We start from the raw sequence: 19750 nt of genomic DNA, 5'->3' as shown, positions 1-19750 counted from the left end.
ATAGCTTAGTAAGTTTTGATGAGTTGTGGGGGGAAGTGGATTGCTTTAAGGAATGGATTGCTGGAGAATTAATAGTAAATATATATCTGTAGGACATAGCAAGGAGTGCAGTGTTCCTGTTTCTTTCATGTTCTAAAGAAAAGAAGTAATATTCCACCTGAATAAGTTAGCATTTGCTAGTTTTTTTTTTTTTTCCCTCCTGGAATTAAATGCATAATTCTGAGGCCTTTAAAATGATGATTTGATAAGCTGTAATTTATATTGATGTGCTTCTATTCTTGTCATAAGTCTTTTTTTCTTTTTGTATCTAGTATTTAACCAAGGGGAAGAAGGCACCTCCTGGTACATTATTCTAAAAGGATCAGTGAATGTAGTCATTTATGGCAAGGTATATATTTTTTTTCTTTTGAAACTTTATTATGCTGCCTTTACTACTGGCTCTAAGTATTAAGAATGTAATGCTACAGTTAAACTTGCTACAATATTGGTACTCAATGTAGAAAAGACATTATAGCCTCTCTAATCATATACTATCTAAATTTTTATACTCAGAGTAGCACTGAACTTTCTGGGACTCATGGATTATAATGTATGTATGTAAGTTAGGTCCTAGCACACGTTACTCAATGAAAGAAAAATGAAACACTATAATTTAATTTTGTGATCCCCTCCCCCGTGACTTCTCTGGGTACAGCCTGTTGATATATATTCAGTGTTTTCGGGGCAGAGGGGCTTGTGGTGTGAGGCGGGTGGGTGTGTGCCCTGTTCCAGGGATCACCTTCATCTGCATGATTTGTTCTCTCCAGGGTGTGGTCTGTACCCTGCATGAGGGCGATGACTTTGGCAAGTTAGCCCTAGTGAATGATGCCCCAAGAGCTGCCTCCATCGTCTTGAGAGAAGATAACTGCCATTTCTTAAGAGTAGACAAGGAGGATTTCAACCGGATCCTGAGGGTGAGTCTGAGGTGCAGTGTGGCTGAGGGGCTCCCTGTTTCCACTTTTGCCTGATAAGTGAAGGGTTGATGGTAGTGTTATTCGAGCAGCGCAGTGACTAATGAGTGCTCTAGGGCCAAAGAGCCTTGCTTACAGACCTGGTATGTTCAGTGTGCTGGTGTGGGTTCTGGGGTTCAGGGGTGATAGTCTAGTAAAGCTGTAAATATGTCACACTGTTCCGGACCAAATAACCTGCACACCCCTGAACCAGTTCATGAGCATTAAAACACAGAGATGCCTTAGCAAAATATCACAATCTGAGACATTTCTCTTTGCTATCCTAGGCTCCCCCTTCTGCGTCTGTCCTCTCCTCCTTCTCCATATGTTTCTCTATCCTAAACCTCCTATCTCTTCCCAGATCTGAACCTTATATCCTCTCCCACCCTCTGAATTTATTTAGTGACTACATGTTAGCGGCAATTAATATCCACCATGGTTATTCCACGAAGCGTTTTCCTTTCAAGTGAATCAAATTGATTCACCCTCAAGGAATTTCAGACTTCAACAAGTAGATGAAGAATAGTTCTGTGGTAGATGGAAACTTGTGACAGTATTAGTGAGAGTGGGTGACATTTAGAATAGATGATCCCTGGGTTCTCGCTATCAGCCAGCTCCTGGTCCCTTGGGAGGGCCAATCCAACTTAAGTGGTAGAGGCCTGACTGTGGATTGCTGGGCATCTGAGAGCGTGCCAGCGGTCCTGGCCTTTCAGGTGGCCTGTGGTCTCTCCCCCTCACCCAGAGAGACTGTTCCCTCCAGGATCACTTTGCTCTCATCCCTGCCAGCTCACAGAGCAGGCTTCCTCCTCTGCCCCTCCCAGCCTGAGCATCCTTCTGTATCCTCCGCTAAAATCCTCAATGCACCTTCTATGCTTTCTGGTACCTTTGGTGTTATTTAATGATGACTTATAATCTCATTCCCATTCTTTATGTGTGGACACCTATCCCTACTCTTTCATGGCAAGATTCCTGACAACAAAATTTGTCTTAGGAATATATTCTCTTAATGTGAACAAAATTAAGTTAAAATAATATAGGAAAAAAAAATCCACCATATGGAATTTGACTTGGTTGTTATCCTGTCTCTTCAAATAGCCAAAGGATGAGAAAAAGCATACTAAATTTTTTTAATAAATTATTTTAAATGAATTTGAAATTTGAACTTTACACTTTTCAAAGTTTACACACATGGAATTTACACTCAGCCACAAAATTCTTTGAAAGAATCAGATTAGGACCATTATCATGGATGTACTTGAAAAATATTTTTAACAAGCTTCAAACTGGTATTTTTAAAAGTCTTTTGATTTTTAAAAACATGCCACTCCTAAGAAAACTATATGCCCTCAGAAGATAATCAGAATGCAAGAACTCTGTGGAGTGGAGGGCTATTTGCCACATAGCTTTGTAGAGACTAAGCGGCTTGGCTCCTGTCTCTCCGCTGTACCGCCCTCTCCCAGAGGTTCCTCTGAGCACAGCCACTCCTCTCTCCTTGGCTGATTTTCTGAATCGTGGGTAAAAGTAGCATTTTAAAACCACGTGCCTCCAACCTCATCTGGTCCTCTCTGACCGTTCCAGCCCTTGACTTTGAAAATGACTTAATTTGTAGACGCAACAATTAGCATCACAAGCAGAAAATGAGTTTCTGAAGCATTTGAAATTTTTGTCATTGTCTGAGAAAACGGCAGCATCTGTATGTGGTGTAATTTGTATTTGCAGGACGTTGAGGCGAATACAGTCAGACTTAAAGAACATGACCAAGATGTCTTGGTGCTGGAGAAGGTCCCAGCAGGGAACAGGGCTTCTAATCAAGGAAACTCACAGCCTCAGCAAAAGTAGGTTTGCCTCCAACACTGCAATTGCCAGACTATGATTAACCTTTTCACATGGTATCATCATCTCTACAATAGCACGTTCTCCTTTTTTTGTGGAAGACGGCAGCCTGTGTGACTGTTTTTTTCCCTCTCTATTGACTAATCACACATCTTGTGGAGGATAATATATCTGTTTCTGGCACTGCGTCGAGCTTGGTGCTGCCTAGAGTAATTCCGGAGAGAATATTCCCCTACTCTAAGAATGCTTCCTCTATACTATGTTCAACTGTGGTAGCTTTGGAGCAGAAGGCATCGGTAAGAACAATAGGAACAGGAATGCCAGGCAGCTTGAGGGATACACAGGCCCCTGGGTATGGAGAACCTTTGGCATTTGAATTTCATATGTAGGATTTCTCAAGAAGTGTTTTCATCTTGTTATCTGCATAACTATCTTTGATGGAAACCCAGACTTCAGATATAAAACAGTCTATTGACTGTGACCTGGAACCATACATTAGACCTCATCCATAGTTATTCCTGCAAATTTCAGAAGGGTATTTGCTTCCCATTTAACATCAGATCACCCATTTAACTGATTCTTTTTCAGTATATGTGTACTCAGTTCCATCTTTTGCTGCAGCTTCTTTTTTTTTTTTTTTTTTTGCTACAACTTCTTACATGAGATTTAATCAAATGTATCAACATTTGAATAGTAAGACAGAGGAATTAGGAAATGTGGCTCTAAGAAATGGAAGAAAACTACAGAATCTCATTTTAAAAATAAAGATTAATTTTTAATCTTAGAGTAATAAAAACACCAATTCTGTAGCTAAAGACATGTGGCCAAAGACTGTGTTGGAAAAGAATGTATCCCAAGTATTTTTCTTTGTTTGCCAAGTAAATGGGCTGTTCCCATTAATCAGTCCACTCACCATAAATGATGAGTTTTTATTGTTTAGACTGAAAGCCTAAGGCTCAGACATTTCATCTAGATGAGTCAACATATCTGCAAAGAAGAGAGGAAGGAACAGAATGTTATTGAAGAGCCATAGTGTATCTTGCATATTTTATCTAATCCTTATTACAACCCCTTTTAATGAATGGTGGAAAATTTTAGGCTCAGAAAAGTAAGTTACTTGCCCAGGATTACAACACTGGTAATGGTAGAGCTTGCATTCAAGTCCAGCTTGACCAACTTCTGAGTCTGTGCTCCTTTAGCCTCACAAATTACTCTAACAAAATATACTATTAATATATAAATATATCTTTAACACTATCTAGTAAATGTTGCAAAGCAGTATATTTCAAAAGGGCTGACATAAAATAGACAATATTACAAACTTTTCACTTACAAACCTATAAAATTACTGTCCGGAATTCTTTATTTTTCTACTTTTCACTAACTATAAATTCTTGAAAAATGTTCTTGCGCAAATGTTTTTCAACAGTTGTCCTTCCAGCTGACAAAGGAGGATAAGAATGAAAACATTTTTTTTTTTTAATGTGAAGGCTGGGACTACCCCCAGTGATTTTCTTTGTTGCTCTTAAATATAACAGTCCATTTTATGTGATCATCTACATCTTTGATAATGCCTCAGATGTCTCAGGAAAATTTTGTTACCTGCAAAAGTAAGCCTTGAAAATTCCCTGTAACCTTAAAGATGTCCTTGGAAGGCCCCCTTCCCTCACCTCTTCATGGTGTGGTGGGAGCAGTGATCAAAAGGGTTTGCAAATTACAACAGCACTATATTCAGAGTGCTCTCCAAATATAGATTTTTTATTAACTCAAACTAAAAGGAAAAAGAGAGCCCACATATATTGATTTTATTTTTGGCCTGGATCTGATTTCTATTATAATTGGATTGGCCCAAAATTTCATTCGGATTTTAAACCCAAATGAACTTTTTGGTCAATCGAATACCTCCTTATTTGTGTCTGGTAGACCAATTTGTATACATTTCTTATATAATTCAAAGACATGTGCATATTCACAGTACACCGTTTGGAAATAACAGGCATACAAAACAGTGCACCATGCCAATCCAGAAAAGTAAAAAGCCTCTCTTTCAAGGGGTCATTTTCCAGGTTGAATTTTCCCAAGCCAAACCAGAGTGGAAAAGTGGGGGCCACGTAAGTGAATTTTGACTGATGTTCTGGACAACTTGGAAAACATGGGAACAACCATGTCTATGGGTGGACTTAAAGTTTAGGATCCGTTGGGACCTCTGTATCCTCAGAAATTAACTTTTTTCAGCTCAAAGAGGGTCACCATGTTGGTGCTGATAACGTTATTTTTCTGATTCACTTTTACCCTGAGAAATCCAGAGCAGTTTATGCATACAGTTGGCCCTCTGTATCTTTGGTTTCCACATCCACAGATTCAACCAAGCGCAGATGGAAAATACTGGGGGAAAAAATTTCCTAAAAGTTCCCAAAAGCAAGACTTGAATTTGTCATATGCTGGTAACTATTTCAATAGCACTTATATTGTATCTACTACTATTTATATAGCATTTACATTATATTAGGTCTAAAAGCAATATAGAGATGATTTAAAGTATACAAGAATATGTATAGATTATATGCAAATACTACCCCATTTTATATAGGGAACTTGAGCATCCGTGGATTTTGGTATCTGTGGAGGTCCTGGAACCCACTCCCTGCATTTTAAACTTTGAAAGCTGCCTGACTCTCCTCAAACCACTCAACTCTGAGTGTGATATTAAAATGTCAATAGCGAGACAGTACTTCTCATGATAAATAAACTATATGAAGCCCTCAAACATTACCATTTTGGGTATCTTCCACTGTGTGGTTATGTGGTTGTAATAAGAGGGAATTTGAAATGACTACTCCTGTTTCTGTTAACGTGTTACATTTTCTTTAGACTATCAACCACCCAGACATTCAGCTCCATCCTATTTGCAGAAAGACGGCCTCTTTCAGGCACCCTCCTCCCACCTCTTTTTTTGTTCTAGGCACAGGCAGAAGTGTCCGCATTTCCAGACTTGGTATCAGAAGATTTTCTGTCACAGGTTTAAAACCTCACAGCTTGGATAGCCTAACCAGTCAGGGTTCTCTCTAACTTGTACTAGAGTAACTTCTTCATGCAGTAAACTGAAAAGAGCTGTACCATCTGGTCTTTAAGTCCTCCATTTAAACAAAGGTCAAGCAATAGGCATCTGGCAGCATCCAGCCTGAAACAAAGCAGTAACATGTTTCAGCTAAGCCCGGACCTGCCAGATCACAAGCCAGAAGCTCCCTGCCCCCTTCCCAACGTCAGAGTCCCCTGCTCTGAGAGAATGTCAGCCCCTTCTGCGGAGCTGCAGAGAGGGAAAGGATAAGATCAGGCAGCTGTACCACTAGAGAGAGCCTTTGGCAGAAACAGATGGATGCCCTAATGTCTCTGACTGACAGCTGGGCAGAGTAGAGACACCATTTTTCTCTCACTAGTGGGATGATAGCATGAAGGACTGCCACCCAGGTAAACTTTTATTCTTTTTGACCAGACAATACACTCTAGCTAAGGGATGTCCTAACCAAGAATACCAGGATGGGAAACCAACATTCTATCAGAGTTAAACTTTTGACAAGGGAGCCAATTTCAAACTGATCTGTGAGTCACATGGCCAGCTATAGAGCTGGAAGCTTAGTAGCAACAGCTGCCCAAAGCCAAGTGGAATAGAAAGTAACTGGTTTATGTAATGTAGCCCTTGAAGTATTGAAAGTCATTTATAGTATGCCCTCTCCTTCCCTCAAATGAAAGTGAAAGTGTTAGTTGCTCAGTCATGTCCCACTCTTTGCAACCCCACGGACTATAGCCCCCCAGTCTCCTCTGTCCATGGGCTTCTCTAGGCAAGAATACTGGAGTGGATAGCCATTCTCTTTTCCAGGGGATCTTCCTGACCCAGGGATTGAACCCAGGTCTCCTGCATTGCAGGCAGATTCTTTACAGTCTGAGCCACCAGGGAAGCCCTCAATTAGTCATTGCCTATAAGAGGAAAAAACCTTTGTCTTCTACCCTGTTTACTTTGAGAAGAGGGTCAGCCGTTTGAAGGAGACTTTTTTATTCCCGGCTCCTCCTGTAGGCTGCAAAGCCAGATTCTTTTCAAAGATTGAACTCTTCGGCTTCCTTTTGGCCCTGAGTGCAGGCACACATACGTGTGGGCACACACAGCACACGTGCATGCACATACTCAACAAGTGTAAGTAACAGTGACCTCCCAGATGGGGCTTCCCTGGTAGCTCAGATGGTAAAGCATCATGCAGGAGACCTGGGTTCAATCCCTGGGTCAGGAAGATCCCCTGGAGAAGGAAATGGCAACCCGCTCCAGTATTCTTGCCTGGAAAATCCCATGGACTGAGGAGCCTGGTAGGCTACAGTCCATGGGGTCGCACAACTGAGCGACTTCAGTTTTTACTTTATCTCCCAGATAGACTGAGTTTGCTACCTCATTCAAAACCAGGGTGGTTTCACTCACTGCATGTTCATATGCACAGAGCCGTATGTTGGATTGCCTCTTCTTCCCTTCCTCAGGCAGGAGGATAAGACCCTGAGATTTCATACATTAGAAGAATTCTTGGGATCTCAACACCCTTCCTCCAGGGTCTCAAGCAGGCAGGGAAGGGATATTGGTGAGGAGAAGAAAACGGAGTTCTCCTGGAACTGAATCCCACCACTGCTTTCTAAACATGAGAGAATTTTATTTTCAGTGTTGTTTTCCTTTCTTGTCATTTTGCTGTAAGTGTAAATGCCAAGCAGAGAAGCAAAGTCTGAACTTTGGAACAGGACCACCCAGATCACCTCAAAGTATTTTGCCTATGACCGTCTTGAATATGACTTTGAAATAACCCACACTCAGTTAAAAAAAATACATCCTCCCTTGTTGATTAAACGGTTTCATGGCTGGATCTCCTGATATAATGCCTAATACCCCCCACCCTGCCAAATAATTTATCTTTGACATTGAAACTATATGGACGTTCTACTGCAGATTTATTTCCTGTTATGGGAGGTTGTTTGCTTGTTGGTGTTTTAGGGATTCGTTTTCTCTCATTTTTAGCTGCATTTCCAAAGTACATTCCAGTGTACAGTTGGGAGATATGCAGCATTCCAGAAATAGGCAGGGGAATCCAGTACCGGGCTGAAATTTTGCAACAAGTAACCCATATATGGATAACCTAGTTTATTGTCGCTTCCCCTTGCCCTGAGCTGCCCTGGGATTTACATGTTCCCTTTCATTCCCCGTGGAGCAAGGCTGACGTTCCCAGCTTGCTGGAGCCACTCTCCAAGAAGTTTAGTCTCATGTATGGAAAAAAAGAAGAATGTTTTAGTAACTACTTCAATTGTGATTTTTCTGTTGCCTTCCTGTGTGATTTTGATGAGGTACATGATCTTGTTTTTTTTACCATATGGGTCATGAGTTGAGTCAGTATGGTTCTCTGGGATCTCAAAAAATCTTTAGATATGTAAAAAGTTATATATCAATGATTGATTTGCCCACTTTTGAAAAATTGAAATTAAATTAAAAATTGAAATTAATTGAAAAATTAATGATGGTTTTATTTCTCATCCAGGTATACTGTGATGTCAGGAACACCTGAAAAAATTTTAGAGCATTTTCTAGAAACGATACGCCTTGAGCCAGCTTTAAATGAAGCAACAGGTAAACACGTAGAAGAGTTATGGCCATTAAATCTGGGCAGAGCACTGTGAAAAAAAAAACATTCTGAATTCATTCTCAGTAGTGTATCAACAGCAGTTTTAGAAATGGGTCATGTGTGAGATCATTAGAAGAGCATCCTGCCAACCCTACTTTGCCTCCTCATCCTGGCTGTGCTTTGTAGATGGCCCAGTCTCATTCATACATGTTAGGAGTAGCCTTCCAAAGGCATTTCTTAAGTTATCATTTAAATCCCATCTTCCGTAGGTAACTATTTGGTTATAATTTAAATTCTGTCTACTCCCACGAAGGATTAGAAGCTGCCTTCATAAAAGTCACAACCTTGCTCCAACTGGGAGTAAAGTGGTTTTTCCTGAGATTCTTGGACTGCCACAGAGTGGACCTATACACATGTTAGTTTCCTAGGACCGCTGTGACAAAGTAACACCATCCAAGGTGGCTTGAATGCCTCTCAGTCCAAGAGGCTAGAAGTCTAAGATCAGGTGCCGGCAGTGTTGGTTCCTTCCACAGGCTGTGGGGGAGAGCCTGAGATCTCTCGCCTGACGTCTGGTTGAGGGGTGGGTTGATGGCACTCTTTGGCATCCCTGGGCTTGTAGAGGCATCGCTTATCTTCATCTTCACACGGTATTTTCCCTGTGTCACTTCACATCATCTTCTCTCCATGCATTTGTCTCTCTGTCCAAATTTCGTCTTTTTATATCATATTGGATTAGGTTCCATATTCATTATCTTAACTAATTACAAATAAGGTCACATTCTGAGGTCCTGGGGATTTGGACTTCAGCATATCTTATGGGGAGGAAAAAAAAATCAACTAATAATACCACTGTTCAATGAACTAACTAGCCATGTTAACTATTACACAGAGATTTGATGGTGAATGAGATAAATCTCATCAGTGAACTGTTACTATTAGAGCTTGATATCCTTCTCTACTTTGGTCACCATCTTATGTGTGACTTTGGAACAGCCCACATTCAGCTCTTTTTTTAAAAAATAATTTGCTACTGTCCTGTCTCTCAGAATAATAGGCTAATATTTTAAGTGCATTGAGATCCATAGAAGATTTCTCACTAAAAGAAGTTCAAATATTTGTCCAAAAATCTTAGTGGTGGTTCAAAATCTGTTTCTGTCATCTTTGCAGTATATTCAAGGTAAAGTCAGCATTATTGTTGTTATTATTATGCCTTCTAAAAGTATTTTACCACTGGCTACCTTCTTATTTTATCTTCTCATTCTAGTTTCTTATTTTGTGTAAATAGACTATCTGAGGTTTTTAATGTAGTGAATTAATTGGGGAGTAGTAGAAAAGTCAGGATCTGTTTCCAGAGCACTTATTTTCAGTTCAATATTTGTTGAGGATCTTCTTGGGCTGGCGCTAAGCTGGATGCTATGGACAAAGCAGTGTGAATAAGAAACCACCCTCCTGTCCTCAGAAAGCTTATAACCTCCTGGAGGACAAAAAGGAATATGCAAACAACTTGATCAAAAGTCTGAGAGGACCAGGCAGAGTGTCACAGAGGAAATAGCTTTGAAATGTCCCTGAAGGAAGGCTGGTAATCAATGACTACAGACTGGAGATGGAAGCCTTCATGCTAAGGGGCAACATGAGTGCTGACCCAGAAACAGACAAGAAGGACCAGATGCTCTGGCTTTGCTAGACTGTCATATACACCAAACTGTCAGAGAGAAGATGGGGCCTAGGAATTAGGGTCCAGATCTTCAAGTATGTTAGATGTGAAGCTAAGCATGAGGAAGTGGTTGAAGATGTCTGAGCAAAGAGAATGTGGTTAACATCTTTTCTTGAAAAAGGAAATCCTTAAGGGATCAGTTACAAGGGGATAGCTTACTTCCAAGAAGCAAACATAACCTCAAATAAATCATATTTCTAGGACCCGAGGTCAGGAAAAATACGGCAGATTTTTCCCCTCTGATTAACTGTTGCCCAGAATGTGTGATTGCATAATACAAAAAACCAGCATCTTCTCTAAAGTGATTTTGACCAAAAAGGAACATTCTAGTATATTAGAGATGATGGTATCTAAGAAAAGATCTGTAAGACTTTTACTACCCATGAAGAACAAACATATTCTTCCTTTTAAAGTCACTTCTGAAAGAGGAGGGGACTAGATGATTGCTTCTTAAAAACTTGAAGCCCAGAAATCAGTGCATGGTATGGCTGTCACATAGGCTGTGACTCCTGACCATTCCATTTTTGACATTAGAACTAAGTTCTCATCATATTTTAATACTGAACTTCATTTCCTGTAGTTTTTTTCTCATTTTGTTTTTAAGTATAATAGTATTGTGTGGCATGACAGAGATATTAACTAAAGCTAAGGTGGTAATCAGATTGCAATATATACATGTATCAAATCAATACATTGTGTACTTTAAACTTACATAATGTTGTATGACAATTATCAGTTTTTTTAATGAGTGTAATGATTAAACCTTTAGTCACTGATTCCAACTTTGATAATATTTGTTAATTTAAAACACAGACATTGGAAATGCAGTATATATAGTTAAAATTTTTGCATTTCTCACCATTTTCTATTTGAAAACTTATGTGAGTTTCACAGATCTTAGCCATGGTGGTTCATTTTTTAATTGAAAACCCCCGTAGCATCTTGGATTCCGAAACTTTAACACGTGTACTCTTAAGGCTTTTAGATCTGCCTTTACGTGCTTTCCCCTTGAGGTTGCTTGGATAATATTGTCTTTGCAATGAAGAACCAGCATCAGATTCAAAATGAAGCATATCTGGGCGGACTTGCCTTATTTCTTTTGCCATCTCCCTGCTTACCTATCTATAAAACGGCTTCAAATATAAGACATATACCACTTTAATCTCCCAGAGAGCTTTTGTTTTGCTTCAGTTATTGCTCACAGTTTTTCTTTTCTTTTCAACTGCTTTTGTTTCCCTCACCAGTTCTCTGCTCTTATCATGTCCTTTTTCCATAATCCTATCACCCTTTCGTCTTTTATTGCTCCTTCTAGAAATAGAAAGTAGAAAAGAAATAAAGAAAATAGACATTGACAAAAGACAGATGGTGTAAAATAGACAAAGAAATGACCATATCTTAACTCTGCATACATGGTACTGCCCGTGTGTGGTTTCTTAAATTATATATATATATATATATATATATATATATTTTCATTTATTGTGGCTAAGGTGACCAGTACCATTATTACAAGTCTGTCTCTTTTTAAACTTACTGTACTTTTTGTCCACTGTCCTAAGGAAATTGAGTTTTGATCTCAAGCTCTGTTAATCTTTTTATTTTCATATGCCATGCTTCTTCATATAGTAAAACCACAATACCCCAAGCCAACATATAACCATTGGCCAAGAACAAACGAATAGATACTCTTGCTTTCCTCAACATTTCTACAAGAATGTAATTTCTTTTTCTGCTTTGTTTTCCTCCCCTGCAGATTCTGTTTTAAATGACTTTGTTATGATGCACTGTGTTTTTATGCCAAATACCCAGCTTTGCCCAGCTCTGGTGGCCCAATATCCTTTTGTTGTGAAAACTCTATTCCCTTGACGACACCCCCCATGTCTAAGGCCATTATTTCCTCCCATGCTCTCAAGGTAAGTCATGACTGGGGCAGAATTATGCTTTCTGCCCTTGTCAAACTCTGAAACATCAGCAGTTTCCCTGTTTCACCACCCCCTACACACACAGATTTCTGATCTCTCCTTGGCATGGTTTTCATGCGCCGTGTTTTAAGGATTTTCTCCTTATCACCTGTGTAGAGAAACATGAGCCAATTTACCTAAGGAAGGTGATGCTGATGAGAAATATACATGCCTGGGAAGTAGACTACAGAAGGTGATGGTGGAAAATATTATTAGGGAGTATTATTAGGGATCGCGTCCTAGGCTTGGAGACAGACTCTGCACCTCTGTCAGGATGCCTGGCAGGATGGACTGTAATCTGTTCGTGTCCCTCTAAGCTGTAGTTTAATCAGACCACGGACCTGCTGAGATATATACAGGATATAATTGTGGGGCCACTTTTCTTTCACATTCATCATAGTCAACCCTATCCTCTAGATACTGGTATTTATCCCTTTGTGGCTGTTTTTATTATTATCCCATCGACTTATGTCAAGGACACAAAACTTGAAATTCTAATGGCGTTTCCTCTAGGTAACTTGACCCTGAGCTTATTTGGGGGGCAGCGTTTCAGTGGTCTCTTGAGTTGACCAGCTGGTGCACAGTGTCTGGCAGAGGGAACATTCAGAAGACAGAAGCTGAATAAAAGAAGTGAATATTGTTAATGAGTGGAACCCTCAACTTTGGGGGAATGTGAAAGTATATTTTCCAATTCTGCTTTATTTTTAAAGCAGCAAAAATGCAGGCCCCCAAACACTTTGGCCTTTTTGAGCAGCTAAATATATGGAAGGAGAATAACTTTCTTTTTTTTCTAAGCAATCCAATCAATGTTGGCATGTTTTCCTTTTTCAGAATTATAATTGCCCTACCTGATTCTCATTTCCTTGTTCATAATTCTTTTTGAAGTCAACAGAAGGTGTAAGAATAGGAGATTGGAGTTGAATATGCTATTCAGAGAATGCTGCAAGAGTGAGATTTGGGTGTTTATTTGCCTGGAAACTATCTTTCCAAGTAATGACAGTTTAATGAGACTTAAATATATTATATATTCTTTCTGGCTCATATTCAGTTTTTCTCAAGTAAAATTAACACATTCAGGATCTCTCTGTGCTCTTTTACCTCCATGCATGGTAATCATTATTAGACCTTTGAGATTTTTGGAAGGAAAAATGAAAACCACCATTGAGTGTAGACTTTTTTCTCCCCAACAGTTAGCATGTTGATAAGCTTAAGGCAAACGAAACCAAACGAAAGGTGAGGGAAGGTCATGGGCCAAGTTATATCATCTTGACAGCTCAGAGCCCCAAATACTAAGCTGATAGTCTTTTTGCAGATTTTTATTTCTTCACTTGTTAGTTTGTTCTCCTTCAGAATTGATTGAGAACATTCACAGTGTTGACCTCTGTATTGAAAGTAGAAGATCCCAGAGGGAAAGTTTGCGCCATGCCTCGGTGTAGAGGTGGGGGGTAATGACGTGGAGGGGAGGCGAAGGCAGGAGAAGTGGACAGTAGGGTCAAGGGAGGCCTGTGGTGTCCAGTCCTAACTTTTCTCAGAGATGGAGGCAGTCAGGATGGTTGGGTACCATCCACACTACCTAAGTCCTCAGGCCACCCCCCTCACACCCTGCCCCATGAGAACTCAGATTCTCTTAACCGTTCTGTTTTGAAACAACCCTTTACATGCCAGGCACCACTGACCCATATTATACCTCTTTATCCATATAGGAGTTTATTGGGTTAGTGTCAGTTTTATTTAAAAGTGAGAATTCTGAGCCTCAAAAACAAACATGTCTAAGGCAAGTGGCAGAACTAGGATTTATCCAGGTGTTAGGATTCCAAGCCTGGGGTGTGGCACTTTTTTCCTTCACAACTTACTCTTTCAGAAGCTTATCCTTTAGAGTTTCGAAACATTTCTTGGAAATTTATTGCATGATACATGTTTATTTGTGCTTCAGTTGGCTAAAATAAAAGTGGGCCTGATTTGTTGAAACCAAATAAAGTGTCTGATAGAACTTTTTTTGTTTTATAGTGATGGATATGTTCTGTATCTGTGCAGCCCAGTAGCCACTAGCCTTGAAATTGGGTTCTATGACTGAGGAACTGTATTGTTAATTTTATTTAATTTCAGTTAATTTAAATGTAAATAGCCACATGTAACTAGCGGCGGCTATATAGGACAGCTTAAGTCCAGTCCTTCAATTCAGTTCAGTTCAGTTGCTCAGTCGTGTCCGACTCTTTGCGACCCCATGAATTACAGCACGCCAGGCCTCCCTGTCCATCACCAACTCCCAGAGTTCACTCAGACTCACGTCCATCGAGTCAGTGATACCATCCAGCCATCTCATCCTCTGTCGTCCCCTTCTCCTTCTGCCCCCAATCCCTCCCAGCATCAGGGTCTTTTCCAATGAGTCAACTTTTTGCATGAGGTGGCCAAAGTACTGGAGTTTCAGCTTATAGATACTGGGAATAAAACAAGAATTACTGTCCTGTAATGCCTGCAAGGCCAGGAAGACATCCTGCTGCAGGCAAGCAAATGGAAAGGGCTGTAACTTTGAAGGTCATGTGTGTGTAAGTGTGTTTAAACCATGCTAAGGACTCAATTTCTAGTGTGTTTGGCTCCAGAGAGATGCTATATAGCTTCCTTACATAAGCTTCTTTTTCAATCATAAGTAGCATTAACAAACCGTAACTGACTTAAGCAATAAGGGAATTCATCAAAAGGATGGGGTAACTCAGAGAATGGAAGGAATCCTTAGAGCCCAGGCCTTAGAAAGGAACCTTGGGGGCAGCAACGAAGGAACAGCTGCTAGACTAAAGTGAAAGTGAAAGTTGCTCAGTCAAGTCCGACTCTTTGCGACCCCATGGACAGAGGAATCTGGTGGGCTAAAGTCCGTGGAATTCTCCAGGCAAGAATACTGAAGTGGGTAGCTGTTCTCTCCTCTGGGGGATCTTCCCAACCCAGGGATTGAACCCAAGTCTCACACATTACAGGTGGATGCTTTACCAGTTGAGCTACCAGGGAAGCCCAACAATACTGGAGTGAGTAGCCTATCCCTTCTCTAGGGGATCTTCCCGACCCAGGAGTCAAACGGGGTCTCCTGCACTGCAGGTGGATTCTTACCAGCTGAGCTTCCTGGGCCCTTGCCTCATTCCCACATCCCTGGGAGTAGCCCGGGTGACTGGTGACGTCTTGGTCAAAGGAAGGCAAAGCACTTTACTGAATAGTTTTTCAGAGACTGCCTATAAAGAAAAATGGAGAAAGTGGAGAAATAGAAGATGAACAGTCAGGAAAAAAAAAAAAAACAACACATAAACTGTTTAGCATCATGTCCTCATGTGACAGGGAGCTAGAATGTAAAACTGAACAAGTAGGCTAATACCCATGTTGTTATGGGATTTAGGGATAGTAAAATACTTAACTGCGTTCCATTAAAGCACTTAAATTAAGTGCGTTGATTTGGCTGTGTGTTTTTAAAGTACTTATTAATATATGTGACTTTTCATAGCAGCCCTATGAAGAAGTCAGTATTTTCACTGCTCTTTTTCCAAATCAATAAACTAGGATAATGAAAAATTATGATTTGCTCAGAGAAAGGTAATTACTAGTACAGAAAAGACTTGAGCTCTGAGCCACTGGCGTCTGTTCTGTCCTTAATCCACATTGTGCGTCTCCTCCAATTTTGCTTTTAGCATAGGAGACGATGGTAGAACTCTGTTTAACATTAATATTTCAGGCCTTTTATGTGCTAATGAGAGAGACTCTATTCATTAGATATGCTTGGGACATGATTTGGCCTGATGAATACAAGTGCTTTATAATGAGTTTCTTAAATTATATTTGTTCAATTTCTGTACTTTTCATCTCTAGTTTCTTTAATCTTTTAAAAATCTGCACTTAAAATACAGTTCAATTTTCTGTTCGTCTTTAAAAAGAAAATTAACCCCTGCCCTTTATAACCTTACCAGGTATTACTGTGGTTAACATTTTGATATGTAGCCTTTCAGTCTTTTTCCTATACATTTAGATATATGCTTTGAAACATAAGGATGGGTCATACTCTAAATAATTATGTATGTTTTGTTACTAAACAAACAGAGCCATTTTTCTGCCATTAATTTTTTCATATCATTTCTCTGAATATAGATGGCTTGGTCATCGTTAAAAATAGAACATTCTCACTGTGAAAAATTCAATTTACAGAAAAAGAGAACAAAGTTCACCTGATATCTCACCGTTGAATTATGAAAAATCTTTCAGAACTTATATACATGTATAATCTTATGTATGTGAGATCATGTTATACATGCTTTGTGAAAATATGTGTTCTTTCATCTATCAGTATATGCTGTAGATCTTTTGAAATCAATATATGCAAATAAAACGCCATCATTTTGTTCAGATAATTCCACAAATGCTTACTGAACACTAAGTCTTAGCTAAAACTGCCTTATATGGAGTAAATACAATAGGTTTCCTTATTGAAAAGGCAGGGTATCCATCTCTTATTTCTTTGTGAATATGATCTGGGGATGTTCTCTTTATAAGCTGACTTGGATTCTCTAAGAGGAACACTAACCAAAATTTGTAAACCAAGATTTACAAAAGGGTATCAGATTCTTAAAGCCATGTTTTTAGGGATATTCTTTGCATTTCTAAGGAAAATTGTCAGCTTCAATTCTGTTGAAGCCAAATTTTATCATTCTAGTCCCTTACTTGGTTTCTGAAAAAATGTTTGATCTCTGTGTCACTATGAGAGCAATTTAGTCCTGCAGATATACAATTTGAGAATTTATTTCAAATAAGAAGGCGTAGTTTGGTGATGCTATGAACATAGTATCCTCTTTCAAAGAAAATGACTATATTATCAGATGTTCTACAAAATATTTTATATGTATCTTTCTCAGCCTCATATTAACACTGGGAGATGTGTACTCTTTTTGCATTAAGGAAGTGAGACTGAGCAGATGAATAATGTGCTCCAAGTTACCTACTAGTAAGGGTTGTAGATCATGACAGACTGTGCAAAACTCTGAGAGAGATGGGAATACCAGACCATCTTACCCGTCTCCTGAGAAACCCATATGCGCATCAAGAAGCAACAGTTAGAACCCTGTATGGAACAACTGACTGGTTCATGGTCAGGAAGGAAGTACAACAGGGCTCTCTGCTGTTACCCTTTTGGTTTAAAGTGTATGCTGAGCACACCATGAGAAATGCCGGGCTGGATGAAGTATAAGCCGGAATCAAGATTGGCAGGAGAAACATCAACAACCTCAGATATGTGGATGACACCACTCTAATGACAGAAAGTGTAGAGGAACTAAAGAGTCTTTTGATGAGGGTGAAGGAGGAGAGTGAAAGAGCCGGCTTAAGACTAAAAAAAAAAACCAAAAAACTAGGATCATGGCATCCAGCCCTATTACTGCATGGCAAATAGAAGGGGTAAGGTGGAAGCAGTGGTAGATTTCCTCTTCTCAGGCTCCAAAATCACTGCGAATGGTGACTGCAACCATGAAATCAAAAGACAATTGCTTCTTGGCAAGAAAGCAATGACAAATCTAGACAGTGTGTTGAAAGGCAGAGACATCACTCTGCCGACAAAGGTCCATATAGTCAAGGCTATGGTCTTCCCAGTGGTTGCTTACGATTGTGAGAGCTGGACTATAAAGAAGGCAGGACACCAAAGAATTCATGCCTTCAAACTGTGGTGCTGGAGAAGACTCCTGAAAGTCCCTTAAGACAGCAAGGAGATCAAACCAGTCAATCTTAAGGGAAATCAACCCTGAATACTCCCTGGAAGGACTGATGCTGAAGTTGAAACTCCAGTATTTTGGTCATCTGACCTGAACAGATGACTCAACGGAAAAGTCCCTCTTGCTGGGAAAGATGGAGGGCAGAAGGAGAAGAGGGCGTCAGAGGATGAGAGGGCTGGACAGCATCACTGATGCAACGAACATGAACTTGGGCAAACTCCAGGAGATGATGAGGGACAGGGAGGCCTGGCATGCTGCAGTCCATGGGGTTGCAAAGAGTAGGATACGACTGGGTGACTGAACACCAACAAAAAACAAGGGTTGGGACAGTATTTGAACCTAAGCAATGTGTTGCGTTAGACCAAGTCCTAGCTGCTCTGCTATGAGTACAAGCCCCTGCCTAAAACTAAAAATAGCCAAGAACTAAAGACTTGTAGAAACAGAGAATTCTGAAAATCAGTGAGAAAAAAAAAAAATTCTGAGCAAGAAAATAAGAAGTAGGAAGAGCTTCTGTGAGCTCCAAGTTAACAGGTACACACAAACAGAGATCAACCCAGGAATGCCAGGTCTTGTGAAGAATTCCAAAACCATCCATTTCCAGACTCTGAATTATTTCCAGAGGTAGAGCAGTAATAATATTGATGATCAGTAACCTTTAACTGAGCAGCTGGTATGTCTGAGATATATTCTGCATGGTTCACCAGTATTGCCTCATCTCCTCCTCGACAGCTATCCTAGGAAGTTTACTGATGGAGAGACTGGTCTCACAGAAAAGTGGGGAAGCCACAAGATGAACCCAGGTGGTCTAATTCCAGAACCTGAGTTCCCAAGCACACGTTGCATCAAGGAAGGAACAGACTTAGTGCTCAGGATGGGGGAGGGGAGGCGCTTCAAAAGGCAAGCTGGGTAGTAAAGAGGCCCATAATACAGTGGGAAGAACAAGAGCTCTGAAGTCAGGAGACCCGTGTTTAAAACCTACATCCTTTAAGCTATATGCCTTGCAATTATCTTTAACCTCTCTGAACCCTGCCTGTATAATAGGGGTAATTACACCTGCCCTACCCTCCTCACCAGGTTGTTGTGAAGATCAAATAAGGCTATGTGTGTGAAAGTACATGATAAACCTTAAAGCCCCTTATAAATATTGCCCCTCTATAAACAAATGATTGTACACCACGAGACGGACATAGCATAAGGTAAAGAATATAGTAAAGCTTTGTTGAGTCAGTGGGCAGATGACCCCCAAAGTTTGTTTTCAGCTTCAAGCAGAGATCTTGCATGCAAAGCAGGGTTTTAAAAAACAACAACATTGAAGAGTATCAGTTTGAATGTTGATAAGTGTTTTATAAATAGCTGCATAATTAGCATGTACTTACTGCAAAAAGTATACATAATATTTTATTCCCTGTTGTAGGCTGTAATGAATCTGCTGCCTCTACATCCTAGGAGGTTTTCACTTACTTTCCCCATGATAATTTTAATACGTGGAACCATTATTAGCTGAATTAAGAATAAGTAAATGAGCAGTAAAAAAAAAAAAATACAGAAAAATTACAGGTGCCTGTGGTGAGTAAGATAATAACTAGGTAAAAATATATGAAATAATTATAGTGTTTGAACAGCAGAGCCGGCATGAGGAAAATGACTCAATGGAATATTAAACCTGCTGTTGGCGGGGTAGAAAGGCTCTGTGGCCTTCACCTCTTCTGAGTCCCAGCCCAAATACCTCGCTGAAAACAGATCCAGTTTGTCCTCATTCATGATTTTGTGATGTCAAAGGAGTTGGTCTGATTCAATGAAGATTTAGTCATTCTAAAAGCCTGTGGGCCTGTAGACTAAGTACCCAATAACTGAAATATTCTATTTTAAAAATATA

The 19750-nt window shown here is 39.9% G+C and overlaps 1 protein-coding gene across 3 annotated transcripts in view; it reads left to right on the top strand.

The window, feature by feature from the left end:
• The window catches only part of RAPGEF4 (Rap guanine nucleotide exchange factor 4), a 330219-nt gene that overhangs the window by 263410 nt on the left and 47059 nt on the right, over positions 1-19750 (top strand). For all 3 annotated transcript variants that reach the window (NM_001192902.1, XM_015474949.3, XM_010801907.4), the window contains 5 exons: positions 312-388; positions 807-953; positions 2709-2824; positions 8384-8472; positions 11935-12013. In NM_001192902.1, the coding sequence (NP_001179831.1) occupies positions 312-388; positions 807-953; positions 2709-2824; positions 8384-8472; positions 11935-12013 (508 nt within the window). The remainder of the gene's footprint in view (positions 1-311; positions 389-806; positions 954-2708; positions 2825-8383; positions 8473-11934; positions 12014-19750) is intronic.

Source organism: Bos taurus, chromosome 2 (genome assembly GCF_002263795.3).
Source record: "Bos taurus isolate L1 Dominette 01449 registration number 42190680 breed Hereford chromosome 2, ARS-UCD2.0, whole genome shotgun sequence".
Classification (NCBI taxonomy): domain Eukaryota; kingdom Metazoa; phylum Chordata; class Mammalia; order Artiodactyla; family Bovidae; genus Bos; species Bos taurus.
The sequence above is the reverse complement of the archived record's forward strand: the minus strand, read 5'-3'. Positions and strand labels throughout refer to the sequence as shown.